Source organism: Tenrec ecaudatus, chromosome 5, assembly GCF_050624435.1.
Source record: "Tenrec ecaudatus isolate mTenEca1 chromosome 5, mTenEca1.hap1, whole genome shotgun sequence".
NCBI lineage: Eukaryota > Metazoa > Chordata > Mammalia > Afrosoricida > Tenrecidae > Tenrec > Tenrec ecaudatus.
In genome coordinates, this window is record NC_134534.1 from 145,340,528 (window position 1) to 145,368,508 (window position 27,981).

The 27,981-nt window shown below is 53.4% G+C and overlaps 1 protein-coding gene across 1 annotated transcript; it reads left to right on the forward strand.

Annotated features, from left to right (window-relative positions):
* Positions 1-674: 674 nt before the first annotated feature.
* On the forward strand, positions 675-27,969 carry ACOX2 (acyl-CoA oxidase 2). Its single transcript, XM_075549969.1, has 15 exons — positions 675-774; positions 2,808-3,017; positions 4,824-4,986; positions 5,209-5,360; positions 5,740-5,847; positions 7,716-7,835; positions 8,091-8,206; positions 8,656-8,828; positions 10,729-10,891; positions 11,665-11,855; positions 13,200-13,379; positions 14,837-14,942; positions 17,802-18,019; positions 23,971-24,100; positions 27,754-27,969. The coding sequence occupies exons 2-15, from the start codon at positions 2,858-2,860 to the stop codon at positions 27,814-27,816; spliced, it is 2,043 nt and encodes a 680-aa protein (XP_075406084.1). The 5' UTR covers positions 675-774; positions 2,808-2,857; the 3' UTR covers positions 27,817-27,969.
* The last annotated feature ends 12 nt before the right edge of the window (positions 27,970-27,981 follow it).

The window sequence follows — 27,981 nt, forward strand, 5'->3', positions numbered from 1 at the left end:
GTACAGATGTGCTTTATACAATTGATGTATGTATATATATGAACTGTGAAAAGAATTGTATGAGCCCCAATAAATTGTTAAAATTAAAAAAAAAAAAAAAAGAAAATGCACTGCGGCACCATCAAGACCTGCTCATGGCTGCATTTTTGTTGCCCAGGTTTCCAGTCTGGTGTCGCCTTGTCTTCCGAATGTTTTCTAGGAATCTAGAGTCTAGTGCACGGTTTCAGGTTTGCACCTGGTGCAGCATGCACCGGCCAGTGTGTATGAGAAAGGCACTTTAAAGCATGATCCTGGCTGAAAAGTGTGTATTATTTTTGGGGTTTTTTTTTAACGATCCGCCGATTCGTGGGTAGTGGCAGTTTCTTTCCTTCGTTCGGTAAAGATTCCAGTCTGGGAAACCCTATGGGGCAGCTGTACTGTCTCATAGGGTTGTTATGGGTCAGATGGTCACCGTGGAAGCCGGTTTGGTTGGTGTCCTGGTGGCGGCTGTGCCGTTTCTGGATTCCGAATTCTTGTTGAGGCTCTGGGCGGCCGGGACCCGCAGGCAGGGGGGCCTAGCTCCTCCCGGCCGCGCAGCGCCGGGCCCGCGGGCGCGCTCCCGCCCCCGGAGCCCGACGCGGACGTCTGGGGGGCGACGCAGGCCCCGGCCGCCAGGGGCGTCGCTGACCCCGAGGCCCGGCCCCGCGGGGGGAGGAGCCTGGAGCGGGCGGGGCCGGCGACCAAAGTGGGGTGCCGCGAGCGGACCTGGGCTTTCGGAGCAGACAGCCGACGGCGGTGAGTCCGGCCGGCGGGGCGGCGGGGCGGCGGGGAGGGCTGGCCCGCCCGGGCGCGGCTTGCTTGCACTTCGAGGCCCCGCGCTACCGAGCATCGGGGCCTCAAACCTCGTTGCTCGTACCCGGTGACGGGGGAGTCAAAGTAGAGCAGAGTGAGCGGGGCTGGCAACCTGCGGGGCGGGGGGGGGGGGGTGCTCGGAATCTTTAAGGGGGAACCCTTTGGGCGCCACTAGGAAGGTGACATGAAGCAACACGTGGAGGCGGTGTTGAGCGGAGAGCCCCACATCTGAAGTGTTGTGGGCCGAGAGGGCCCAGCCAGGGCCTTCTGGGGGAAAGGTGGCCCGGGGTGCCCCAGAGATTGGCATGGAAGATGCCAGGGACAACAAGAGGGCGGGAGGACTGGGCAGTGTACCAGCTGGACCGAGCAGGAGCCCCGAGGAGCCGCTGCAGGGACCCAGTGGCGAGTGGCTGTGATGGAAGTCTGGGTATGACTGCCCGTGGCTGGGCCACCTCTGGAGCCACCTGCCCTTTCTCTAAGACGGTAGTCATAAGAGCACGTCCAGATGGTTGGGGTGAGGATACCAGTGCCTCAGAAGAGTGACCTGCAGCATTCGGGATAGATGGACAGCACACATGCTGTGAGCAGGGCCTCTTGGGACCCAAGAAAATAGTCAGTCCCCTTTATTTAGCATAAGCAAGCCTGTTGCTAACACTCCTAACAGTTCAGAAGTTGGGGCTCAGGGCCCCAGAGAGTTAAGTCACAGCCGCAGGGCAAGGTGGGTGCAGTGAGGGAGAGAGCGCCTTTATATCAAGGAGCAATTTCATATCAGGAAGGCTTCCAAGCTCAGTTCAACTCAAGTCCGAGGTCCGATGCTGGGTGGAGCATCTGCGGACTCACATAGCCAATAAGGCAGAAAGGTGAGGCAGGTAGAGGGAGATCTGCCAGTGGGTGCAGAGTTTTATGGATCTAAGGTCAGTGGAGCACGACAGGGTGACTGCTCCTAGGGTCAGGCGGCCCACAAGGGGCCTGGAGACAGGCACAGAGTCCTAGGAATGTGAAGGGAAGGGAAGGAGAGGGGAAGATCTTTTCTCATGGGTGACACGGTCATTATATGTTGGGCTGTGATTCACAAGGCCCACAGTTCAAAACTACCAGCTACTCCAAGGGAGAATCCCATAGAGTTCCCAGCTCAGGGCCACTTCAGACCCTGTCCTATCGGGTCACTATGAGTCGGCATCCAGTCAATGGCAACGAGTTGGTTTTCATATGCTTGTTTCTGGTAGAAAAGGCCACACCCCCAAGGACTGTGACCTGATTGACAGGGTCAGGGGGGCTAAAGTCTCAATGCCACAGAGGGCTTGCTGTGAAGGAGACAGGGTTCACTACAGGTGGGGAGCAGGCTCTCCTGCCCGCCCCCAGCTCCACGGTCCTCACCTCAGTGGGGTTGAATGAGCCCCAAGCCCGGTGGTCAGGTGAGTGAGGTCAAAGATGCCCCCACCCCCGTGAGGCCCCACAGTGGGGCTGCAGTGTGAACAGGGCCTGTGCTGTGCACTGGCTCAGATGAGTTTCTTCACTTACATCAATTCCAAGCAAGGTTCCCCAGGCAATACTCGGAGCACCAGCTGCAATGGATTGAGCTCATGGAAACCTTGTTGGCATTCATTGAGAAAACACAGGTTGAGCAATTGTTGCAAACTGCCCATTGTCATGCTTCCTACCCTGCCAAAGGCTCACTGAGAGGCATGAAGCGTGAGAGCCATGGTTCTCAACCTGTGGGTCGTGACCCTGAAGGACCCTTTCCCAGGGATTGCCCAATTCGTATCAGTAGCAAAATTACAGTGATGAATTAGCAACAAAAATAGTTTTATGGTTGGGGGTCACCACAACATGAGGAACTGTATGAAAGGGTCAAGGCATTAGGAAGGTTGAGAACGAACAGCTGCCTTAGAGGGCAGTTGGGAATCTAAAGGGATTGCTTTCTTCCTCCAAGCAGCCCCTGCTGACTCTCAGCCCTGGGCTGTCTTGTCACACAGGTTCAGAGCAGCCAGGCTGAGGTACTCTCTCCTCAGACCCCAGTGCAGGAATGGTCACCCCCATGCACCGAGTGTCAATGAGGGATACCTGGAGCAGGCATGTGAACCCTGACATGGAGAGTGAGAGGCGCAAGCAGTCCTTCGATGTGGAACGACTCACCAACATCCTCGATGGAGGTGCCCAGAACACTGAACTCCGCAGGAGAGTTGGTAAGGAAGGGGGTGGGCATGGGGAGACTACAGTACCTGCTTTCTGCCCCAGAATGCTTTCCTTAGAAGAGCCATTCACCAGCCCGTCATTCCATTAGGTGGTAAAAGTGCCTTTACCATAAACCCATCTGAGGGATAGAAGAGTTCTAGGTTCAACCACTAACTAAAGGTGAAGGTTCAAGGACACCCAGAGGCACCTTGGAAGAAGAAAAGCCTGATTCGGAAAAAGCAGCCACTGAAGATACTATGGTCGGTCGGAACAGCGCTGTAACCCCGGGAGAGTGCAACTAATGTCACAAAGCAAAATGTACCAAAATTGCTGAGCGGAACACTAATGTGCTCTGTAAACGATCAAAGTACAGTTTTAAAAACAAATAGACATGACTCTGCTGGATGCTCGCCCTCATGAAGAGAACGCTGCAGATATGAGCGCTATCAAGCAGTGTGGTGAGAAATCGAGAGGGTAGCTAGCTATCAAAGAATAGCGTCTGGGGTCTTAAAGTTCAAACAAGCAGACATCTAGATGAGGCATCAACTAAGTCCGCATAGAAGCAGCACACCCTCCCGTGTGATCCAAAGACTGTAAATAATCGAATCCAAATCCGTAGGAGAGAATGGTATCAGAGCTTAAATTTATAAACACCCAGTTTGCGGAAGACGACGGATGACAGTGGAAGGCATCCATGTGCCAGGTGCACACTTAGATTATGCCTCTGGTGAACCCTGACCATAATTGAGGAGTGTGAATAGCCTGGTTGTCAGACAAAGAGTATTGTAATGATGATTAACCTTGTAAAGATAATTGTTATCAGAGAACATTGTAAAAATGATTAGGTAGAGAGGTTAGGTTGAAATGCAATATCTTATTGGATCTTTCTTTTGACCTATTAAAGAGTTGTTAGTTTTTGTTGTTTTTAAGTGAAGGGGAAAGTCACATGATGAAGCCTCCAGTGGCCCTCTGACCACAGACCAGGGGTGGGAATAGTCTAGCGTGCAGAGTGCACTGCAGGTGCACTTAAGCTAAAATATATCATTTGATTTCCTCTGATCCATTTTAAAACTTCTAGTTTTTAGTATTTTCTACTTTCTTTTCAATTGAGGTTTACCTGTTGTTTTGTCATTGTTCTTAGTTTTTGTTTTATTTTTGTGTGTTCCTGTTTATGAAACACAGGATAGGTAGATAGAGACCTGGATTAATGGTCTCTTAGGGCCATGGCAAGGGAAGCTGGGGGGAAATCGGGGCCTCACAATGAGTACAAGCAAGAATAAAGCATTCTACAATTGATTGTGGTACTGATTGTATAACTCTTCTTGATATGATTGAACTACTGAATGGGATGATATGCGGATAAAGGGCCAAGAAAAACTGTTTTGAAAAGAGAAAAGGAGGCGAAGGGTTGTACAACTCAATAGAATGTCGTCAGCGTCTTGCCCAAACTCAAATTGAGGTTCTGCTGTATGTATTCCCAACATCAAAGATACACCCACAAACTAAATAAAAAGAACGTACATGAATCTCTGTGGGGCACAGTTCTACTCTGCACTTAGGGGGTTGCCTGGAGTCAGTGTGGATCTGGCAACCACTGCTTATGGGTGGGCAGTAGTAGACCTGGGTGCTGGTCCTGATTCTGCAGAGCTTTATAACCTTAGGCAAGGCCCTTTCCCCACCGATGGGCCACAGCTGTCCAACCTGCAACCCGACAGTAATGCAGGCTTCCTTCCCAGTCCTGTGGTGAGTGGGAGAAAGTTGCGAATGCATCAGGAATCTCACCTGTGTCCTTAAGTCTTTGTTCTCTCTCCTGGCAGAGAATATCGTCCACAGTGACCCAGAACTCAGCATTAAGGACATTTATTTTATGTCCCAGAATGAGCGATATGAGAATGCCATTCGGAAGACAGTCCACATCAACATGATAGCCCGGCGCCTAGGCTGGCTGGAGGATGGTCCGGAATTAATCTATGTTCACAGGTACTCACTCTTGGGGCATCCCCGCCAAAGAGGAATCAACCTGGGAGCATCATGACAACACCCCTTGCCGTCCTCCCCCCCAGCTCCATGAGCCAGTTTTTCCTAAGAGAAGCAGCACATGTTGGGAAACCAGGATGCCAAGTGCGCCTTTCCTCTTGACCCCTTGTCCCCACACTCCTGTTTCACAGCAGGCTTCTCAACAACAGCGTCTCTCCCCAACAGAGCCCTCGCTGGAGACTTGAGCTTCAACATACACAGGGTATTTCTGAAAGCCCTCAGGAGCCTGGGCACAACGGAGCAGATTGCCAAATGGGGGGAGCTGTGCCAAGATTTCCAGATCATCACAACATATGCACAGACCGAACTGGGACATGGTGAGCCGGGGCCTCTGCCTATGGTGCTTAGGTTGTGCATCGGATAACTCCCGAGGGCCTTGGCCACCTTTGATGATCAGTAAATTTAATGTGGCCACAGTCCAGCAGCCTAGAAGAAGGGCTCTCTTGTTCTGATTTGCACGCATGCATTTTGTGGGCAGTGGGACAAGTCATTCCTTCCGGAAGAATGCCTTGTCGTGGGCTGGCCATGAATTCCCGACATCCACAGGTGAGGAGGGAACCAGGCCTGGGTAAGCAGCCAGGAGCTGATGGGCACCCCACCCTGGGTGGGTGCCTGAACACCCTGGCCTGCTCAGGAACTGTTGCCAGGGGAAGAACCCGCCTGACCCAATGTATGATTCCCCGTTTTGCTCCCAAGGGACATACCTTCAGGGCTTGGAGACTGAAGCCACCTATGACCCAGCCACTCAGGAGTTTGTGATACACAGCCCCACACTGACTTCTACCAAGTGGTGGCCTGGGGACCGTGAGTATCCATTCCCTCCTGCCCTTCTCCAGGGAGCCGAGTGGGCAGGCAGAAGAGCATTGGGCCCATGTCTAGCAGACCACGCCTTGCGGCCCAGCTTTGACTGTGACCTTTGGCCAAGACAGTTTCCCTCCCTGAGCCCCACGTCCTCACTCTGTAAAATGGATGAGGGGGTATTATGAATTTTATCAGTGGGTGGCTGAGAAGTTCCCAAGGGACCTCTGAAGTAGGTGAGGAGTCCACCCAACCACATCCAGACACCCAGCCTAGTCCCGCCGGGCTCCCCCAACACCTCCAGAGCTGGTCAGCTACTGAAAGAAGGATTAAACTTGTCACCAGCTGGAGGGGGGGAGGCGACAATGAAAGTGAAATAGCCCTCCCCACCCCTGCAAAGCCACCAGCCCCAAACCTCAAGGACACTGCCCACAGAGACCACCAGTGTGGCACCTTCCCCTGTGACCGCCAGATGGCAACCATGCCATGCTTCCCTGGAGCCCAGGCCCTCGTTGTCACGCCCCAAGGAGGGTGGGCGGTCCCAGCAGTATGAGATCACCTCTGTGGACAGCAGTGCCACTTGGGTGGCCCGGTCAGTGAGTCCCTGTGTTGGAGTTTATAAGGCAAGTGTGAAGCGTCCAAACGAATGCAGGAGGGGAGTTGGGGCCAGGGGGCTGAGAATGGGGAGGAGGGCGTCCGCCCTGGAGAGAGAGGCACTTGCCCACGTCGGCCCACACTCCCGAGCCTCGGCTTCCGAACCTGGAAAATGGGGCTGGTGCCCACCCTTGGAGAACTAGATACCCTCTCTGGACAGCTCCAGAACAGCCTCTGGCCCCACCTGGCTTTTGAGACCAGGACCCCATCTATGTTGGTTTTTAGCAGATGATAACTGAGTAATTCATTAGCAGTGGTTTGGTTTGGGTTTGGCTCTGGGGGGGCTGGGGGAGGATTTTTTTCACAGTCCCTTTGGCAAAGTCACTGAGCGGTGTCCCCTCTGTGTGACCAGTGACTTTCCAAGGCCCCGCCCACACCCACCACCTTAGGTCCCAACCCGGACCCTACCCAGTCCATTCCGGCTCACGGTGACCCTGTGCGACAGAGAGCAGTACCCCGGTAGGGTGTCTAAGGCTGTCAGTCTCTTGGGGAGAGAAGATCTCGAAGGCTGAACCGCCAGCCTTCGCACGGCCAGCTGAGCGCTCAACCACTGTGCCACCACGGCTCTGTAGCAGGCTGTGGTCGAACGGAATTTTAAGATTCCAAGCTCCCTCAGGGCATTCCGTTTGAGCTGTCCCACTGAGATCCATAGGCTTTGTCCAGCTTGGCCTTTGGAAGAGAGGGCTCCCAGGGGGGCATGGGTGCAAGAACCAAACTGCCGTCCTAAAGTCCCTCCAGCGCAGTAAGTGCACAAAAGTATGTACAGGCAAGCGCACCAAAGCCCCCTTGGATCCGATGCCCGTTTGTTTCCAAGAGTGGCCAGGTAGGCTGATTGAGTCCGGGGGTGGGGCAGGTAACTAATCACTCACGCGTGCCCACTTCCGGTCTTCCCTCAAAGCCCGTAGCACCTCCACCACGTGGCCCCACCACGTGGCCTTTTGCTTCTTAGCACACAGCAACCCGTGCCTTACACACTGTTTTCAGGGAACCTCCCAGGGAAAAGGCCTCTCCCAGTCCAGGCTCCTCGGTGTCTCTTCCCCAGCCCCATGCCTTCTAAGGCAGCCAGGCCGAACCCACGCTGGGCTCACAGAGGCCCTCCCCAGCCCCAGGCCACCACGCTGCCTCTGCCCAATATGTGCTGGACCTGGGTGCAGGTGGCAAAGGCTATCTGCTCTGTGCAAGCTCCAGAAGTCACGCTGGGTCTCATCCTGTGCCCACAGTGGGACGGACAGCCACTCATGCCTTGGTCCTGGCCCAGTTGATCTGCTCAGGAGCCCGGCAGGGCATGCACGCCTTCATCGTGCCCATCCGGAGCCTCAAGGACCACTCCCCACTACCAGGTAAGCTGCAAGCTGCTCCCTCAGGGGACCCCACCAAGCTTGCCCGTGCTGGGGCCCCAGGGGGCCAAGGGAGGAGACAGGCCCCAGACAACTCTTCCCCTTGAAGGAGAGCCAACTGGCTGAGTGACCCTGGACAAGATTGAACACAGGGCTGTCCTCAATCTCCTCCCCTGTGAGACAGGCTGCCTGCCACCCAGGTGGGCTGAGGCAGGCCCTCAGGCACGGCTCCCTGACCCACGTTCCGGCTCTCTCTAGGGATCACCGTTGGTGACATAGGGCCTAAGATGGACTTTGATCACACAGACAATGGTTTCCTGAGGCTGGACCATGTGCGAGTCCCCCGGGAGAACATGCTGAGCCGCTTTGGACAGGTGGGGCCTGCCCTACCTGGAGGGGGGTGACAGAGGGTCTGTAGGCCCACACTGACTCTCGAGCTGTTTGTGCACCTGCCTACTGTTCCTTCCCCACCACACACCCCAAAGCTTGGGAGTCTGGAACCTGGGCATAACCCCAGCGTAGAGACTGCATGATCTGGGCGAAATCGCTTCTCATCTCTGCACCTCAGAGGCCTCATCAGGCCTGGGGTGGCAGGGCGATCCCAGGAGGGGAGGTGTGGGGATGGAGAAATGTTGGGGGCATTGTCTGCAGGTTGGGTCATGGGGAGACCAAGGGTGTGCCCCTCGGAGCAGTACACACACAGTGCGTGGGTGTGTTACCAAGCTGCACTCTGGCTGGCCACCGCATGTGTCTGTGTGGCTGCTGAGTGGTTTGCGGGTGTGGGGGCAGGCTTAGACCCAGCAGCTGGCCTGGGTCCACACAGGTCTTGCCCGATGGCACCTACACCAAGCTCGGAGCAGCCCAGAGCAACTATCTTTCCATGGTGGTGGTGCGGGTGAGCCTCCTGCTGGGCGAGATCTTACCCCAACTGCAGAAGGCTTGTGTCATCGCCATACGCTACTCGGTCGTCCGCCGCCAGTCCCGCCTCCAGCCCAGGTAAGGGTGCCTGTAAGCTGCTCACAGCAGACATAGCCACCTCTCAGTCCACAGTGGCCCTGACACCACCACCTCTGCCAGAGCCAGGTGCAGACGTTATCCACAACACACACACACACACACACACCCCACACTCCCCCACACCCCACTCCCTGTGAGGCCTTACTGGGCACCTCCAACCCCAGCTGACTGCTGGGTCTGCCAGTACTCAGCCCCATTGGCTCTGCATGTCTGTGTCTGACCCAGTATGTCTGGCCTTGTTCAGCCTGTGTCTGTCAGAGTCTGGGATCTGGCTGTGATTGGCTGAGCGGCTCTAGGTCAGCCTGTTGTCAAGCTAGGCCTGGCTGTGGCTAGCTGAGCGTGTCCTGTCCAGAGGTGTCTGCCTGAGTGTAGATGAGACTGTGTGTGGCTGAACTAGTCTGATTAAGTCTGCTGGGTCCATTTGCTTGTATATGGCTGCCTGGCCACCCTCCCACCCCCACTCGACTCCGCAGCACAGGTACCCTGCTATGCGCCCTCTGCATATGCCTGTATACAGCAAGGATACAGGATGCCCAGTCACATCTGAATTTCAGATAAACAAATCCCAAATGCACACATAGACTCACAACCCACACACAGCCATCAAGTTGATTCTGACTCACACTGCCCCAGCAGAACTGCCCCACAGGGTTTCCAAGCCTGTGATCCTGACAGAGGCCAAGTGCCACAGAGCAGCTGGTGGACTCAAACGGCTGACCTTGGGGCTCACCGCTGAGCGCTTAACCACAGCACCACCAGGGCTCCTGCACCTACATCCAGAGTGCAGCAGCATGGCGCCTAGGCCTATGCCGTCCCAGCGAGAGGCAGGAAGGGGGTGGAGCTGGACACAGCGTAACTGACCCGAACCTATGGGCAGAGGGAGGGCTGGCCTTCAGGCTCAGCTCTGCTAAGTGACCTTGGGCAAGTCCTTGGCCACCACCAGGCCTTGGTTTTCTCACCACTAAAGCCAGGCGTGCCCTCACCAGAACTGGAACTTGAGATTTGCTGGTGTTAATGCTGCGGCTCAAGGCTCGAGGGCACCTTGTGCAGTGAGCAGACCTGGGGCCAAACTCCGCCATGTGCTAACTGCAGAAGCTTCGACCAGCCCCTCAGCTCTTGGTTCCTCATCTACAAAACGGGGGTGCCACAGGAGCTGGCTCTGGGGGCCCTGTTGTTGGTACAGTATCTAGTCACCCCCTCAACCTGGCACCCTGAGCGGGCCCCACCTTCAATACCCGGGCTGGAGAAGCCAGAGGCACTCCTGAGGACGAGGGTGCTGGGAAGAACCTGGCCATGTCTGTCTGGAGCTCATTTTTCATAGCTGGGGACATGTCCCAAGGATGTTAGGGACAGAGTGGCTGCCCCAGAGAGGAGCCCCCAGGCCCCTCCCCACCAGTCCTCTAATGGAGGCAGCACATACCCATCCAAACCTTCCAGCCCACAGCTGGGCACTGAGGCTCCCACGTGCCAGACACAGCCTTGGGCACTGAAGACACAACCATGGGCAAGACACTCCGCACTCCAGCTGACATCTGAAGAGCTATCCTTTCACCCTTGGGACTGCATGGCCACCATCCAGCAGCCAGAGTCCTGGGCGTCATTTGGGATGTTCCAGTTGTGAAAGGATGACTGAGTGTGGGTCGGGTGCTTTATAAACCTCTCCACAGGGGTGGCACCCAGGGGCAGGCTTGTCAGCATGTCTGCCAGGGAACTCAGGGGTGCTCATGCTAGATGGGGCAGAAGCTTGGTAACAGTCTTGTGTTCGGGCAAGTCAAACAACGCAAACACACCCCCGTTAACTGTGGGTTCCTGGAGGTTTTCTGGCTTCGGGGACCTAGCGAGGTGTTCGTGGTCACCCTTTCTCTTCTCTCCCCATTAGTGATCCTGAGGCGAAGATTCTGGACTACCAGACACAGCAGCAGAAGCTCTTCCCTCAGCTGGCCACAGCCTATGCGTTCCATTTTGGGTCCTTGCGCATCCTGGAATTCTTCCAGCAGGCCTACAGTGCCATTCTGGACGGGGACTTCAGTTTGCTGCCTGAGGTAACCGCTCCCACCGTCCATCATCCCAAGGGTACCTGAGGTGAGCTGTATCCGGACACAGAAATCCACTCCTCCCACCCCCAGGCCCCAGCAAGCTTAAAAAGTGGTAGAGAAAATAACCACCCATTTTATCTAGAACACGGAGCAACAGTCTCTGGTCTGCTTTTGAGCTCCAGAGAGTTCTGAAAACCAAAGCCAGCTTAGAACTCATTCGCTGGCCCAGTTTGACTTGAACCGGCCCGACTTACCCCACTGAGCATGAATCCGTTTTGCTGTAGACATGTTTGATCATTCACTTGCCCCAGATCCCACTGGGGAGGATTATAAATCATGTACCTTACATGCCCTCTGTCTCCTTCAAAAAGCCTATCTTGTTCTGATGCCAAACACAGCTGGCCCCTGGTACCTCGGATCAAGGACTGTCAACTCAGCGGGCCAAGCACAGCTTCCTTCAACCCTTTCCTGGGCCAGCTCCCCAAAACCTCTGCTCCCCAGAAGAATCTGTAGCTCCTAGATGGTGGTGGGCCTGATCGCCGCATCCCCTCTTCCTGGTCCTGTTCTGGTTGCTACATTTGCCAGCTGTGTAGCTTGGCAGAGGCCCGTAAACTCTGAGCCCCAGCCGCCTCCCTGCTGAGCTATGCGCAGAGACAAGCCCTACCTCACTCACAGAGCTGGGCTCAGTGCACAGGCAGCGGGCTCAGGCAGCGGTGAGCACAGCGGTCTCTGGAGGATATGGCTCTCACAGCACCTGACCCTGCCCTCCGTTCCCGCAGCTCCATGCACTGAGTGCAGGTATGAAGGCCATGCTGTCTGACGCCTGCACCCAGGGGACCGAGGTGTGCCGCAGGGCCTGCGGCGGGCACGGCTTCTCCAAGCTCAGCGGCCTGCCATCACTGGTCACCAAGGTGACAGCCTCCTGCACCTACGAGGGTGAGAACACTGTCCTCTCCCTACAGATGGCCAGGTGAGGCTCCTGGGGACCCATCCAGCTTCTGCTTGGGTTGGGCCTCCCTCTGTTTCCCACAGAGGGAGTCGGCTTTAGGGAGCCCCGTCCAGGGTTTCCCAACTGCCACCATGCATTGCTGTGCACCTCCGGGCCTTCTCCACGACCCACTGCGGCTTCCAGCCAGGTAGCCTGACCTCTCCCTCCAGTGGTAGCACTGTCTCCTCACTGGTCTCTCAGCCTCCACCCTGCCCCGCCTCAGTCCTGTCTCCAATGGCTCTTAGAAAAAAGTCACACTCCACACTGGCCTCCGAGGTCGGTCCCTGACCCTGCTTGGGCCGCCCTTGATCCTGCCCTCACTTTCTCCAGCCACAGGGCCTTTGCACCTGTGCTCACTCCACCCGGGATTCTCTCCTCCCCATGCCACTGCGAACACGACCCCACGGAGATGCCCTCTCTGAGCACGCCATCTGGCACAGCACCACCCTGACCCTGTGAGCCGATACCACTTCAGTTCCTTGAGACCCATTATCACCATCTGCCCTGGTCTGCTCCCCCCTCCAGACAGGAAGCTCCTGGAGAACAGGAGCTCCCTCGGGGTTCCCCCAGGCCTAGCCCACAGGAGGCTGCAGCCTGAGAGGAAAGATGAACGGTGGGCTCAGCCTCTCCACACAGGTGGTCTCTCCTGAGCCCTTATGTCATGGGCCTCGCAGGGGACACAGCTCGTCACCCAGCCCAGCTCCCCTCTCCCCAGGGGTTTCCCACCACGTAAAATGAGGGTTTGCTGGCAAGCGTGCTCGGTGGCATTTATTGGGTAGATGTCCACAGGTTTATTGGCTAGGCTTGTCAAAATTATGAGGAGTGGACCTCTGCACAACAGCCCCTTCCCCGGGAGTGCCATCACCCGAGAGATGGGGGCAGCCACGCCTGGGGCCTCACTCTGGGCTGCAGGAGCCCAGGCTCTGACCTCAGGGGAGCTCCGAGGGAAAAGCCAAAAGTCGCCTGTAATCCTCCCACTCGTGTTCGCATTCCTACATCTGGCCTTTCTCCCTTGGGCCGGCACAGGGTGGTCACTCTGCAGTTCATCCTCAGTCCCCGCACAGGACAGTCCCGCCTGGTGCAGACACTGGGTTCACTCTTCACGGGGGTAGATGTCCAGGGTCCAGGTGGAACACCCCAGCTCGCAGCCCCAAGTCACTGCAGCCTCGGGTGCACCTGGGGAAGTCCTGGGCCAGGGGACCTCCAGTGAGGGGGCTGGGCCGACAGCCTGACCTGGCTCTCCCAGAGTGGGGCATTGGAGCCTGGCTTGATTGCAAGTCTCTGGAGCCGGGGTGACCCCAAGGTCTCACCTACCACCCATTCTAGGTTCCTGGTGAATAACTTCCTGCAGGCTCAGAGGTCCTCAGGCTCCACGTCACAGAGGTCGCTTCCTCAGTCTGTCACATATCTCGCTGCACCAGTCCTGGCCAGGTGCCCAGCACAGAAGGCAGCCGACTTCCTCTGTCCGGATCTCTACGTAGCAGCCTGGGCACATGTGGCGACCAAGTGAGTGGCACCCTCCCACCCGGGGGCAGCTCCTGCCCTCACAGGGCCTTCCACAGACCACCACCACCTTGTCTACCTGGTCCCCCCAGTCCAGCCACTGTGGGAGGAGGGATGGGGAAGCCACACCCATCAGCCACGGTCTACTGTAATCCCTCAGAGGACATCACCTGTCCCCCACCCCCACCAGTGAGGAATCTGCAGAACCTTTAGGGTGCGGGTGAGGTGCGGTAGGTGTTTGCTGAACAGGCATACTTCAGGGAGATGGCCAGGACCAGCCCGTCGCAATACAGCGAGTGTCGCTGTAAACTGCATCGTGTGGCTTTCCTGGTTCACCAGTGCATGTCTGCGCCGTAATATCACGGAAAAGTCTGAAGAACTGAGACGCAGGCAGTACCTGCTCCTCAGGAAACCTCCCCTGGTTACAAGACATCGTAGCTGGGAAGTGAAGACAAGGCAGTGCCATGAAGACATTGCACCACATTGTCCCGGGAAGTTAGTCCTCTGATGTGTCTGTCCGTAAAGCTGGAGACAGCAACACTCACGCGTCCAACCAAACTCACTGCCATTGACCGATGTCGACTCCTAGTGACCCTGCAGGACAGGGTAGAATTGCCTGTGGTTTTCCAGATGGTAACACTCTGAGGGTATAAAGGGCCCTCTCTCCCTCCCAAAGAGCGGCTGGTGGTTTCAAACCGCTGACCTTGCAGGTCGCAGCCTAACATATAACCACTCCTTTGAAATATCCCACAATCTGAAATTTATTTTCAAAGTAGGACTGCATGAAGGAGTAGAGACAGTGTTATTTTTTGGATCAAATGAGCTCCAGGGGACACAGACCAGACCGAGGGCTCATCTCATCCATCCTGTCATTCCAGGCACCTCCTGTGTGCCCGAAGTGTCTAAAACGTGCCAGGGCGGGGCAGCTCACAGACAGACCATCATGGAGAAGGCAGGAGGTGCACCTAAGTAATTAAGAAGGAAACCTTCTGAACTCCTCCCCAAATTTAAAGTAAAATACTGGAAAAGAAAACTCAGGATTAAATGGGGGGGTCTTCTAGCCCCCCTGAGGCCCTAGGAATAGGTAGCAGTTGTGCCATGAGCACCAGCATTGTGGCACAGTCACTCGGTCCATAAATAGTGCCCTGTCCGGGATACTCCAGGAGCCTGGCAGCGGAGTGGACTGCTAACCACGAGGTCGGCAGTTAGAACCCACCCGCCGCTCCTTGGGAGAAAAATGAGACTGTCTGCTTTGGCGAAGTCACAATCTCGGAGACACACAGGAGTGGTTGGACCCTGTCCTCTGGGGTCACTGTGAGGCAGCACTGACATGATGGCAGTGACAGGAAGTGTGCCCCAGGCACTGTTGGATGCACTCAAACTCCCCACTCCCACCCCCAGCCATTGAGTCAATAAAGGGAAGTGTGAGCCCCATTCTCGGCCTTTCTCTTTGACCTCAGGCTCATAAAGGACTCAGTGCATCAGCTACAGACCCTGATGCAGTCCGGCATGGACAGGCCCGAGGCGTGGAACCAGACCACCTTCCAGCTCCTCCAGGCTACCAGGGTGAGCTACCTGTCGGTGTCAGCCCCACGGCAAATCCCGGCTCCGCCCTCAGGCCCTAGGCTGGCTCTGTGGCTGTTCTAGTTCCCTGCCAAGGCCTCAGTCAGGGATTTTAATGAAAGGACTTAACTTCAAAGCAATCTGTTGGCAGCTCTTAGGGGGAAGGAAATGTAAGGAGAGAGTGTTACCGGATTTGCTTCAGGTTGTTCGAATATCCGACCATCCTCAGATGTCTGAGTCCGTTTCCACGTGCCTTGTGTTTGTGCATAACGCCTCCTTGAGCCCTCGCTCTGCACCGGGGCGGGGTCCTGGGCTGGACACAGTGAGGTGCCCCCTTCCCCGCCCATACCAGAGCCAGGCGGGGCAGCACTCCACCAGGAAGCCCAGGCTGCTGTGGGCTCTCTGCTCCCTTAAAGAGCCACAGCCTGGGCAGCCCCTCGGGGCCGTGTCACACTCGGCTCGATGGCAGTGGGTTCAGGTTGTGATTTGTGGGGACTCGGGTCCAGTGTGCACCCAACCACGGGGCGAGGCTAGGTAGGGGGTTGTTCCACTGTGCTTGGTTGTTAAGAGTTGGGAGCTACAGCCAGGCAGCCAACAGCAGCAGCAGGGGGTCCCAGAGCATCTCCACCTGCCGTGAGGCATCAGAAAAGGGGCTTGCCCAGCTGAGCTGAAGTGAGTCAGGGCTTTGGAGGGCAGGCAGTGAGGCCAAGGGAGCAGCGGGTACAAAAGCAAGAGGAAGAAGAGGCCTGCTGCTGCCTGCAAGGAAATGCAGGTCCTCCCTCTCTTGGAGAGGAGAGGAGAGGAGCATTTCTGGCCAGGGCTGGGCCGCCCACCTGTGAGGAGTCTGGGGGCTATGTCACAGGATGGATGGGAAGTTCACCCCAGGATTCTTAGCTGGCCTAGCAGACCATTGGGGAAAGAATGGGGTCAGGCTGGAGACCATTTAGGAGGCAGCGGCAGCAGTCTGGGTGCACAGAGATGTCAGTTAGAGACGGGAGAACAGGCCTCAGGAGCAGGGGGTCCGCAGCTGAGTCCTCTCCAGCCGGAGCTTGGGATGCCAGCACCGCCCATAGCTGGAAAGCCAAGGTTGTCACCCAACTCCCAGGCCTCAGCCCCCACTCCCCAAAGGCAGCCTTTGACTAGGAGCTGCTGGAGGGCTCCTTCCTTCCCGCCAGGCTGGGCAGGAGCGCCACCTGTTGACCAGGCACCACCGATTTGTAAGGCAGAATTGAGGTCATGATAATGGGGGGGGGGGCATTAAAGAACTAGAGGAAAGTTGTTTCATCAGTGCTATACTGCACCCTAACTGACTCGTCTCTTCCTTGTGACCCTTCTGTGAGGAGATGTTCAATTGTCTACAGATGGGCTATGGGTCTCCACTCCTTGCCCCCGCCCCCGCCGCCAGCTGTAATTCTTTATAGGAGTGATAATGCTTGTCTCTCTCCCTAAGAGCTGTTGGTGGTTTCAAACTGCTGACCTTACAGTTAGCAGCCCAGAGTGTGACCACCAGAGCTCCTCAAACAACTCACTCCTGACTCATAACAACCCAAATGACAGTCCCGGTGGGTCCTGAGCCTGTAACTCTTTTGGAAGTAGAGAGCCTCTTCTTTTTATCTCAGAGCAGCTGCTAGTTTCAAACTGCTGACCTTAAAAGGTTAGCAGCCCAAGGTGTAGCATAATGGGTCGAAAAAGGAAGAGTCACATTCCACAGTTTCTAGAAGTGTGCCTTGCCTACAAATGGAGCGGGCGCTGTTTGCCTGCGTGAGATCACGTAGTACGGACAACCCCATGGGAGAGATGAATCCCAGAGCTAGGGCATACTTTTCCCACACACACCAGGGAGGTAGCCCTGCCCTCAGCGTTAATGGGGTGAGTGACTGGGGTGCGCAGGGCTGGGGGAGAAGTGTGAGCTCCTGGGGAGCTGGTGTGGTCTCTGAAGTCAGCATGGATGGGACATTATGCTATGCCCTGGGGGAGCTGTATGCTCTATAAAATTAACGCTCCACCAGGTCTCACCTGGAAACCATAAATGTGCAGGCAGAGGGAGAGCCACTTGGGGGGGGGGAGAAGGAGGTACTGAAATCAGTAATCAGTAACACCCAGGGGGAAAGGAGCACCAAGCAGTCAGAAGGAACTACAGAAGCGAGGCTTGGAGGGGCGGGGGCTCTCACAGACTCAGGGCCATACTGACTTCCCAATTAAGTCAATACTGATTCCTAATGACTCCACTATGACTTCAACAACTGCAGACCCATTTGCGTACCTGTCAAGTGCAACCTTGCTTACTTGAAGGCTACACTCTAACTGGGGTACATTTTGTGTACATCTTGAACCCCTACTTTCTCACTCTGACACACACATACACACACGCTGCCCAGAACATCCTCAAAAGCTCACTGCCCATGTGAGTTTCTGAGACCTTAACTTTATACCGGAGTAGAAAGCCCAGTCTTTCTCCCGTGAAGAGACCTGCAGTTTAGAACTGCTGACGTTTCGGTTAGCAGCCCAACTTGTAACCACTGCTCCACCAGGACTCCGCCCTAAACATGGTCAGTAATAAATACCTGTATTCTTGAGCAAGCGGTGCTGTGCGCTTTCTCCCCAGGCCAGCTGCTTCTAATACTTATGCATCCACTCAGTTCTAGTGGAAGCTGCCCCAAGCAAAATGAGGAGACCAAGGACCAAGTTCCAGCATCTGCCAGACCCTGAGACACACACATACACACACACACACACACACACACACACACACCCCAATACACCACCGCTGGAAAACGCAGGGCCACAGTAAGCCCATGACAGCCGCCTTGCCCATGTCCAGAATGACTTGTGGCGTCGGAAACCATCCCCATGTCTTTGCAGGCACACTGCTGCTACATCATGGTGAAGAGCTTCACACAGACACTGGAGGAACTGAAACAGGAGCCGGCGATTCAGCAGGTGCTCAAACGGCTCTGTGACCTCTATGCCTTACACGGCCTCGTGACCAACTCAGGCGACTTCCTCCAGGACGGCTTCCTGTCCGGGGCCCAAGTAGACATGGCGAGAACATCTTACCTGAACCTCCTCAGCCTCATCCGGTGAGTGGCTGAGCCGCCGAACTGAGTCAGTAGTCTTCCGAAACGAACGCCGCATCCTTTGTTGGCAGGACACTTCAAACTCCAAGCCTTGGACACTCAAAATCTGGCTAGCTGGGGGTCTGGTCAAAGCAGCCCCCGCCCCAGGGAGGTCTGCACACTAGCTCCATGCCAGCATAAAGCATTCAGGTTAGTGAAAAAGAATTGGGCAAACATGTTAGAAGTCATGAGGCTGAAGGCGAAATGACGCCACTTCCTGATGTGAACGCTTCAACAGCGCCACCAAAATAGGAATGGTGCGTAAGGAGAGGGAAGCATGCTACACGTTCCTAACAAGGCTCCTCGTCATTGCTCGCGTCCCAGAAACACTGCGTGCCTGGTGCTGCGGTGCCAAAGGCTTTCCCATCACCGTCACTGAATCCTTAGCCCTGCGAGCAGGGTGCCATCAATGGCCCCCTTTACCAGGCAGGAAACTGAGGCGCATGGGAGTTAAGTCACTCAGCTCAGGTTGCACCATCAGCCAGAGGATGAGCAAGCAACTTCAGGCTTGTCTCAGCCCAGAGCACGCGTTCTTTACCTGCATGTTAAAGTGAAGCTTTGGGGTGTGATTTCTTTCAAACATCCTGTCTTTGGTAAATATGCTTAAGCAAAGTCTTACCAAGTTTAGTATGCGTACTTTAAACATCCCTCAACTTCAAAGCAAAATTTAAAACGACTACAGTTTATTCATGGATTTGTAGGACAATGATGCCATTTGGAAATGCAGTGTGAATGCAATGCAGTTTAAGGTCATGAAATATTAATGCCAGGCTTTTATCCTGTTATTTTATGCACATGCTGAGTGGTTACTTTAAAAATATAGCAGAACCAAACCTCCAATGTGATCAGGATATCTTTAAGCAACAAAAGTTAAAATAGTACAAACCATAAAGTTAAAAACGGGCTAACCTAAGAACACAGCCTCTTTTAGACTCCCCTGGGCAGAAAATATGATGCCTGGTGTGTGTGTGTGGGTAAGGGGGGTGGGGGGGAGGTAGGTGTATGACTTCTCCCCTACAAGTTCCCATGGTATATATTATTAAGACTAAGAGAACAAAAAGGAAACATTTGAAATTTGTTTAAAACTAAGATTTCCATGATGGAGAAATCATGTTACATATCGTTTATGGTTGTTCATCAGTCCCTAAAAGCACTTATCAATAAGGGTGTGTTTAATTAAATCATCAAAACTAACACTTGACACGTCACTTCTGTTATTATCTGGTATTGAACTTTCCTCTGTCTGGTGAACGCAATCATGGAAACCATTACTAACATTACTAAGTGCGGTGGAATCAAGCTCAAGTGCGTCTGATACTCTGATCTGCTTGTGCTTTGAAAGAGCATGTAGAAGACGGTGCTCTGCTAGCCCTCACGTGATGAGGAACTCACCTCACGGCATGCGCATCAACAGCAGCACTGCTAAGCCTGCCTTGGCTCCGGAGGCTTAAAGTTCCAGACAGACAGCACTGACGCCAAGAGGCAGCTTAGGCAGACAACAGTGGTCTGTGGTCTGTGCTTCTATGCTGGTCCTTAAGCAACCTGTCTACCAACCCAAACCACACCCACGGACATCCAGTCCGACTGACAGTGACCTGAGAGGGCACAGAACTGCCCCTTTGGCTCCTCTTAACCGGGACAGACCGCCTCAATCTTCTCCCATGGAGTGGCTGGTGGGTTCAAACTACTGGCCTTGGAGTTAGCAGCCAATATGTAACTCACTACACCACCAGGGCTCCTCCGTAGCCTGACTGCTACAGGGCAGTGAGGAGTGTAACAGACTCCATGCTTTGAATAGCTGTCACAATTCCCGGCCCTGATTGTTCATTGCGATCATCACATTGCTGAGAGGTCAGGTGGCACACTGTTCTAAATGACACCAAGAACCAGATCGCTCGCCTCTTTCTCTCAGGCAGGGGCAGTGTTCCCTGTCCTAGAGGGTCGCTGTGAGTCCGCACTGACTGGGTAGCATTGGGTTTGGTTTTTTGGCTGGGTGCTTCCCTGTGATTTAAATGGTCATAAACTCCTAGTTGGGGACTTTAAGGTACAGATGGCAGGTTGGCCAGACAGGCTTACTCATGCAGCAACTGGCACGAACCCACAAAGAAAGAGACAGAAGGGAAACATGGCAGAAAGACAAACAGGCACCCCTGATGCTGCAGACACAAATAAATCCTGATCCAGAAGTGGGGAAAGCCAGGGAGAACCAAGTTACACTGGGGAAAGCCAAAAAGAACCAAACTCCACCGAAGACTCCCACGCCACAGCTGCATGAGCCAATCGCCCCCTCAGGGTGGAGGAGGCTCGGCTGCTAAGATCAATGGAGTCTATTGGACATATCCGATTCCCCACTTCACCCTCTGAAGTTCTGTGGACTGGGACACATCCGGCCAGGAGGGAACACCAGGCTCCGGGAGAGCCCCGACCAACATCGAGGCGGAGATCGGAACAGGCAAGAATCTTGCTATTCGGAGGGAACAGACTGCAGGGAGAAGACTTCTAAAAAAAAAAAAAGTAATATCCTCACGTAATTAAGAGGAGATATTGCAACCACACACCCAAGAATGATAGTAGATATGAAAATGATAGAGGATATGAAAAACTCAACTGACGTTAGTAAGATAAAGTTGCAGAAGTCTCACAAAGAGATGAAGATGGGGGTGGGGGGGAAGAAGATAATAATGAAATAGGGGATGGGCCGCCCTAGCTAACCAGAGTGGCACCGCAGCCCACACAAGGCCTCGGCCCTGGAAATGGGGCAGGCGGGTCCAGACCGGGATGTTAGAAGAGCCTGTCAGAGCGGCAGGCACGCTTGTCTGACACAGAGTCGGAATCATTTGGACAGTCACTGTGCTGCCACTGGTCTTTCCAGTCTGATCTAGAAAGAAAAGACCGGGAAAGCAGCGGCAAGGATCCTTCATAAAACAGCTCACGGCAGTGTCTCAAAAAGGAAGTGTATGAGTGTGTCTGAAAAGGAGAGGGAGCACGGTGTCCGGCATGGAAGAAGCTTCCGGGCAGAGAATAGGCCAGTATGTGCTTGACAGGGCTGTGTGAGGAACAGAGAGGAGGCCAGGAAGGCCTAGAGCAGGGTGACCAAGGTGCAGAATGGGAACCAAGGTCAGAGCTAAGGGTGCACGTGGCGGCGGGAAGGGCAACTGAGGCAAGGATTGAAGCCGTCGGCACTGGACAGACACAATCTGAAGTTATCTGGTGTCTGTTTTAACACATCGTCCCCGTTGTCTCATGGACCACGGACTGGGGAGGGGGCAAGAGGGGAAAGCCAAGGGAGAGGGAGCGGGAAGAAGACCGATTGGGAAGTCCCTGGCTCAGGGTTGGCATTTGAAGCCACAAGACTGGATGATGCCATAAGGAGTGAGTGAGCACATGGGAGAGGAGCGGCCCAGGCAGTGAGTCTTGGGACTGTCCCATGTACAGAGGCTGGGAAGTCTCAGAGGTGACCAGGGCAAGAAGGATTTCACTGGCTGGTATGGGAGGAGCCCTGGTGGCATAGTGGTTATGCGTTGGGCTGCAATCTGCACGGTCAGGAGTTCAAAACCACCAGCAGCGCTCTGAGGGAGAAAGACTGGGCTACTCCTGTAAACAGTAAGTTTCAGAAGACCCCCACTATGAGTCAGCACTGCCTGGATGGCAGTGAGTTTGGAAGGGGTGGGGGGTGGGAAACCTGCACACACCCAGGTCATGAGAGGAGCTGAGTGGGACTAACAAGAGGGACCAAGGCGCTCCGTCATCAAGGGAGCCAAGGCACGGGTGCCATGGTGGAGAGGGAAAGGGGCCGAAAGCTGGTTTCGAAGATGGGCGAACTGACAGCCTGTTTGTCTACTGACAGCAGCGACCCTGTACAAAGAACTTGATATTGCAGACCAGAGGGAAGGCAGGAGAATTTCTGGAACAGTGTTCTCCAAGACTGTGAGAGGGGAGGGAAGTGCATCTGTCCTAAGAGGAGAGAAGACGATGTAGGTGTAGCTACAGGCCTGGGCCTTGAGGAAACTCTCTTACTGCTTCTATTTTTATTAATGAGGCAGCTAAGTAACTGTGAAGGCGGGAAAGGTGGATAGTGGCAACTGAACAAGGAGAAGGTATGAAATAATCCCCTAAGACAGTGGTTCTCAACCTTCCTAATGTTGCAGCCCTTTAAGACAGTTCCTCATGTTGTGGTGACCCCCCAACCATAAAATTATTTTCATTGCTACTTCATCACTGTAACTTTACTACTGTTATGAATCAGGCGACCCCTGTTAAAGAGCCATTCGACTCCTAAAGGAGTCACGACCCCCAGGTTGAGAACTGCTGCTCTAGGAGAATATCAGTGTGAGTGAGCTAGAGCAGTGTAATACGGCTGCTGGGGAGCAGCTAGGGCCCGCCAGAGCCCTCGTACCCTCGTTAGGATGGGTTTTCCCAGTGATCGGCTACGTGGAGGTGCAGATTTCGCGGAAAATTGAAGATAACAAGGAATGGTGTTTGTTCAACAAGGTGGTGCTGTTCATCAGGCTACTAATCATAAGGTCGGTGGTTTGAACCCACCAGCCACTCCTCAGGAGAAAGATGAGGCTGTCTGCTCCCATACAAATTTAGAGTCTTGGGAACCCGGTCTCGGATTACTATGAGTTGTAACTCAGTGGCAATGGGTTATATTAGTATTACAAGTTGCCTCTGAATGATGATTAGGGGCCATCAAGAGTTCTTGGGGAAATGGAGACAAGAAGGCTGACTGGTGATGAAGGCACAACTCTTCCTAATAAGACTGAATGAGTTGTATGAGATATGGTAATTACATCTTAATAAAGCCCTTGTCTTAAAAAAACAAAAAAAAACAACATCCAAGCACCTCACATGCTCTGTCAAACAAGAGTTAGGGACAGTAGAATCACATATTACGTTTTATATCCTGTGCTAAAAAGAAAGCATATGCACAAAGATTCACTTAATAGGTTAAAATAAAAGTTTGTTGCTTAAAGAGGGGGAAGAATTCTAGAAATCAGAATACTAGAGAGGGAGTAAACTAAAAAGATTGAATTTTTAAACTCTATTATTGTCAGGTCAGTTCCAATTCCCAGTGATCCTGTAGGACAAGGGGAAACGTACCCCATAGGGTTTCCAAGACTGTAGATCTCTGTGGAAGCCCACGGCCACGGCTTTCTCTGGTGGAGCAGCTGATAAGTTCAAACCAGTGACCTTTTGGTTAGCCGACAAGCACTTACCCACTGGGCCACCAGGCCACCTCCTGCTAGAAAGAGTAAAAGGCATGGGTTGTGGAGCCGCTGTGGAGGCTGATGGTTCTGCGTGTGTGATGTTGACAGTGAGTGAGGAGGGGCTGGTGTAGGCCACGCTCAATGGAACAGAAGATTCCAGCAACTGAGACCAGCGAAGCAAGAAGCGCAGGAGAGGGGTGGTGGGGAAGAGGCCAGCTGTGGTCCACGTGGTCACAGCGGTGGAAGGTCTGAGTCCTGGTCTATCAAGGTTGTGTCTGTATTGGGAGGCAGTGGGGAAGGGAAGACGTGGGGAAAGGGGGAAGGAGGCCTTTTGTGGTGAAGACTCAATAGGTAAGACTTAAAATGGAGCCATCCAGAAGTAGCAACCAGCACGAGATAGCTAGAGACTTTCGGTTGAATATGAAAAACACCAGCTAAGAGACTGACACTGCCGCTGGGGAAAGAGATGGAGGTGCGAGACCGGGCCATGTTGTTTTCAGAAGAACCACCAAGAACAGATTGACTCCTTATCCTGTCAGGGTAGAGCTGATCTAATAAGGAAAACTAAGAGAACCAGAGCTGGACTTGCTGGAAAAATGAATAAGGGCCCCATCTCAAATAAGATGTTGCTATTTCATCATCTCTGATTAATCAGATCCATGACAGCGATCTAAAATAAGTACTCATGAAATTTTATTTTCTCAGAAAGGACGCCATCCTGTTAACAGATGCTTTTGACTTCACTGACCAGTGTTTGAATTCCGCCCTGGGCTGTTACGATGGAAACACCTATGAGCGGCTGTTCGACTGGGCTCAGAGGTCACCAACCAATCAGGTAGTGGGGTGAAACAAACTCCCTGAAGCTTGGGAGGGGACGGGGCAGAGGACAAGCAGTGAGCGTGCTTCTGTGCGTCCCCATTTTAATTGATTTCCACTAGGTTGGAAAGCACTTGGCAGAGTGAGTCTGTTTAAAATATTTTTAGAGAATGCATCAAGGAAACCAGCAGCGGGGGTGTGGCTTGGCGGGAGTGCCGGCCAAACGCAGGGCTTGGAACCTGGTGCCGGGACCAGGGAGGCAGCGTCAAGCTTGGCACACGCAAACTGCCTTTTAAGTAACAAAATTCAGGAGATAATCAATCCCGCTGGTGATTTAACCACTCCATTTTGTACTCATAAAAGTGGGTATTCGGTGATAGGATGCTTGCAGGTGGGGGGTGTCCCTCTTCAGACCCTCCCCTTCACCCCAGGGAGCACAATGCCGGTAACAAAGACAGAGGCTGGCAACCCTCAGTGGCCCAGGAAAGCCATATAAATGACAATGCAAGGCTTATTTGAAAAGGTCCCCAGCCGTCCTAGGGGCGGATACCAGAAGCCTGTGTCCCTGAAGAGAAAGGTGGGGGAGGAGAGCTTGTAAAATCCCAACCTTTGGGGGCCAGAGTCCCAGGCTCTCTGCAGTGAGCATCCAGGGCAGAGTGACAAAGGGCAATAGAAGAAATAGACCCCGTGGTGGAATCTGGAACATGCAGTAGTGGACTGGATCTAGCTGATGAAAACGAAGCCAGCCCACAGGTATGTGATGGGTTAAATTCTGCAGTGTTCGTCAGAGGGGGAAGCTTCTTTTAACCTTGTCAGTCACTTCTCAGCAAAGGTGTGGCAACATCTCGTCAAACCGGCAACTCTGGAGCTTTCATTCACACTTAGCCTGGCATTAGACTTGCCTGTAACAACTCATGTCCTGTCATACGTACCCCTTCATTTAGCAAGCACACCAAGTGACAGCACAGCCATCGGCTCCCAGGGTGATCACCCCGCGGGACAGAAGACCAATCCATTCGTTAGTCCTAATCCCTCAGAAGGCAGCCGGCTCACTCAGCGATTTCCATAAAGAAGGCAGGACCCACTGACGGCTCCGCCAATCCAGACCTTCTTGCTGCATTATTTTTGTCATGATTAGATCTTCCCACTTTCGAATATTTGAATCCTGGCATGAAGATACAGGTCTTCCCACTCCTGTTAGCCAACACCCACCCTCCCTCAGGTCTACGGATAACTGGATGTTCGACACACACACCCTGCTCAGACAACTGTCTGGCAAGGCTGAAACGGGACAGCTCAAACCTGTCTTGCTGGTCACACAGGGCAGCATTCTAGATCTTCTGATTGAGCATTCTCACTAAGGAACACAAGGGTTTGGAAGTTGTTTGGCTTCATTCTAAACCTTTGCGTTCATAGAATCGAATCTCGACTGTAGGAGAAAACTGAGGCAAGCTCTTCCAATAAAGTTACAGTCTTGGAATCACAGGGGCAGTTCTACCCTGTCCTGTAGGGTTGCTGAGTCACATTCGACTCGATGGCCAGGAGTTTGGTTGGGGTTTTATGAGCGCCCTAGTGGTCATTGGATGCGTATGTGTGAACCCACCAGCCACTCTCTGGAAAGAGGTGGGGGGTGCCGGAAAGTGTGCTCACCTAAAAGATTCACGGGCTTGGTAAACTTATGGAGCCGCTTGAACTCAAGTCGACCCAAGGGCCGGGGTTTATTTGAGAGCAGATGTTGGACAGTGAGGGGCAGGGTCAACCCATAGCGTTAATTCCCAAACTCCCAACTCCCTGACAAGGAGTCAGTTCCCACTCCTACTGGCCCTCTGGGGCAGAGGCGAAGTGCCCTGTGGTTTTCAGAGACTGTGACTCTTTCTGAGAGTCGATTGTCTAGTCTTTCTCCTTCAGAGCAGCTGCTGGCCTTACAGTTAGCAGCCAGCCTCCAAACACCATCAGTAGGGTTGATAAGCCATCCGTGCGCTCACCCCACTTTCCTTCCACTGGCCTGCTGAAAAGGGATCCCGCTCCTCATCCCGTGAGCCTCAGCGGAACAGGCACTCCACATTAAGGGCTAAGTAGACGTGATTTCATGACCTACAGAGAGGAGGAGGGACCTGCTGGATAGAAAACACTGCAGATGCTCACCGGCCTAGTGCACTGCACGTTGCCGCCAAGTGGGCTGGGGCTCGTGGCAACCCCACGTGACACAGCAGAGCTGCCCCGTTGTGATTTAAGGACATGCCCACTGGTGGGTTCGAACCACCAAGTTTCCGGCTAACAGCTGAATGTCTTAAGCCCTGTGACTCCAGGGCTCCCTTCCCTTCCATTCCCTTGCTAAAAACGATGACAGGTAGCTTTCCTACACAAGATTATAAATGACCTTGGAGAATGGTTCCTTGAAAATGATACTTGGTTCCTGTTAACAGAGAATCACATGACCTTTCACCGCACCCCAGCTCCTCCCGAGACCACCAGCACAGCACTCTTCAAGTGGTTTTTAACCTGCTGTAAGGAATGTTGAAGCTGCCCTCAGAGCCATCTTTTCTCATTTGCAGGAATAGAAAGAGGCACTCTCTATCAGTATTTGAAATAAATTAAAACAGCAGCTACATTGAAACCTGCCTTGTAGACACAAAGCTGTAATTGGGGGTATATGTCACAGGTTCTGTCTGCCACAAAGGAGGCGCTGTGCTAAATTAGATGTCTGAAGAGTAACAGGGGACCCGCCTGTTATAGGTGGAGGGTGGCGCTTTAGCTCCAGGCAGGATGATGCTTCTCCTTCAACCAACAGCTAGGAGGGCACTGGGCTTTGGGGCTTTCTTCCTCAACAGGATGCTATTTCAAGCTACTCTTCAGAGTGAACCCCCACTGGCTCTTTCCCCTCCACACAAACTCACATGGAAGTGAATCCCTAGGAATAAAAGTAGAGAAACCAAATGAGGGCCTTGCCCCACCAGCCCACCAATAATTCCATTTGTTCAACCAATAGCTAGATGTACTAAACACATATGCTGGTTGCCTGATTGATTCAAGGATTCATTCATTCAACAAATATTTATCAAGCTCATGCTTTGTGCCAGAAACCCACCTAGGTATTCAGGATACAATGGAGAAGGAGACATGAATCCCAATTTCAAGGAGCTCACTGTTTTAGTAGATTAGATGGGCAAGAGATTAAACTAGTACACACTATGAAAAATAAAACCAGACCACGGGGAAACAAGTAGAAGAATGGGGTGACCTACTCGGACACCTGATTGCACTTTTGGGATCCTTGGTTTTATGAGTGGTGTTGAACCTTTTTCTCCTATTAAATTCCCAACTCACTGCCGTCGAATCAAATTCTCACTCCTAGGGACCCTGGAGGAGAGGGTAGAATGGCCCCATAGGGCAAAAGCAAGCGCTAGACTGTGTTTCTTGTTTCTTTGCTGTTTTCTTGTTTTAATCAGCCACCTGCATCCACCATGGAAAATCTGCACGAGAAAAGGAAGGCTGTCCTTTGGAGAAAATGTGTCTCCATATGCTCACACACAAGGAATTTTTAAAATAATTTTAAAAATTAAGGCGCTTATGTAACGGCACTTTTTAGAAGCTAAAGGCTTGCTTTAAAAGTAAAAGTGATTAATCCTCACAGGAATTTTGCCTCAGTAACACACTTCTTACCACCAACAGGGGAACCCTGCCTACGAGAAACACTTACGACCACTGTTACAAAGCAGGGGAGCCAAGCTATGAGGCATGGCCGCCCAGACTTGAGAGGTACAACAGCCACCACCCCCGTGATAATGCTACTGTGGCAACAGAAATAAAATGGAATTTTAAAGCAGATTGTTGATGTGCATTTAAAAGAGCAGCCTTACTTTTGGGGGACACATCTGAAGTTATTAAACGATGAAATGA

Bases quoted from the DNA above. Each gene is read 5' to 3' on its own strand.
- ACOX2 (XM_075549969.1), top strand. From the start codon at position 2,858: ATGGTCACCCCCATGCACCGAGTGTCAATGAGGGATACCTGGAGCAGG. The intron at 11,856-13,199 runs GTGAGGCTCCTG...CACCCATTCTAG, and splicing joins CTCTCCCTACAGATGGCCAG to GTTCCTGGTGAATAACTTCC. The intron at 18,020-23,970 runs GTGAGTGGCTGA...TTATTTTCTCAG, and splicing joins AACCTCCTCAGCCTCATCCG to AAAGGACGCCATCCTGTTAA.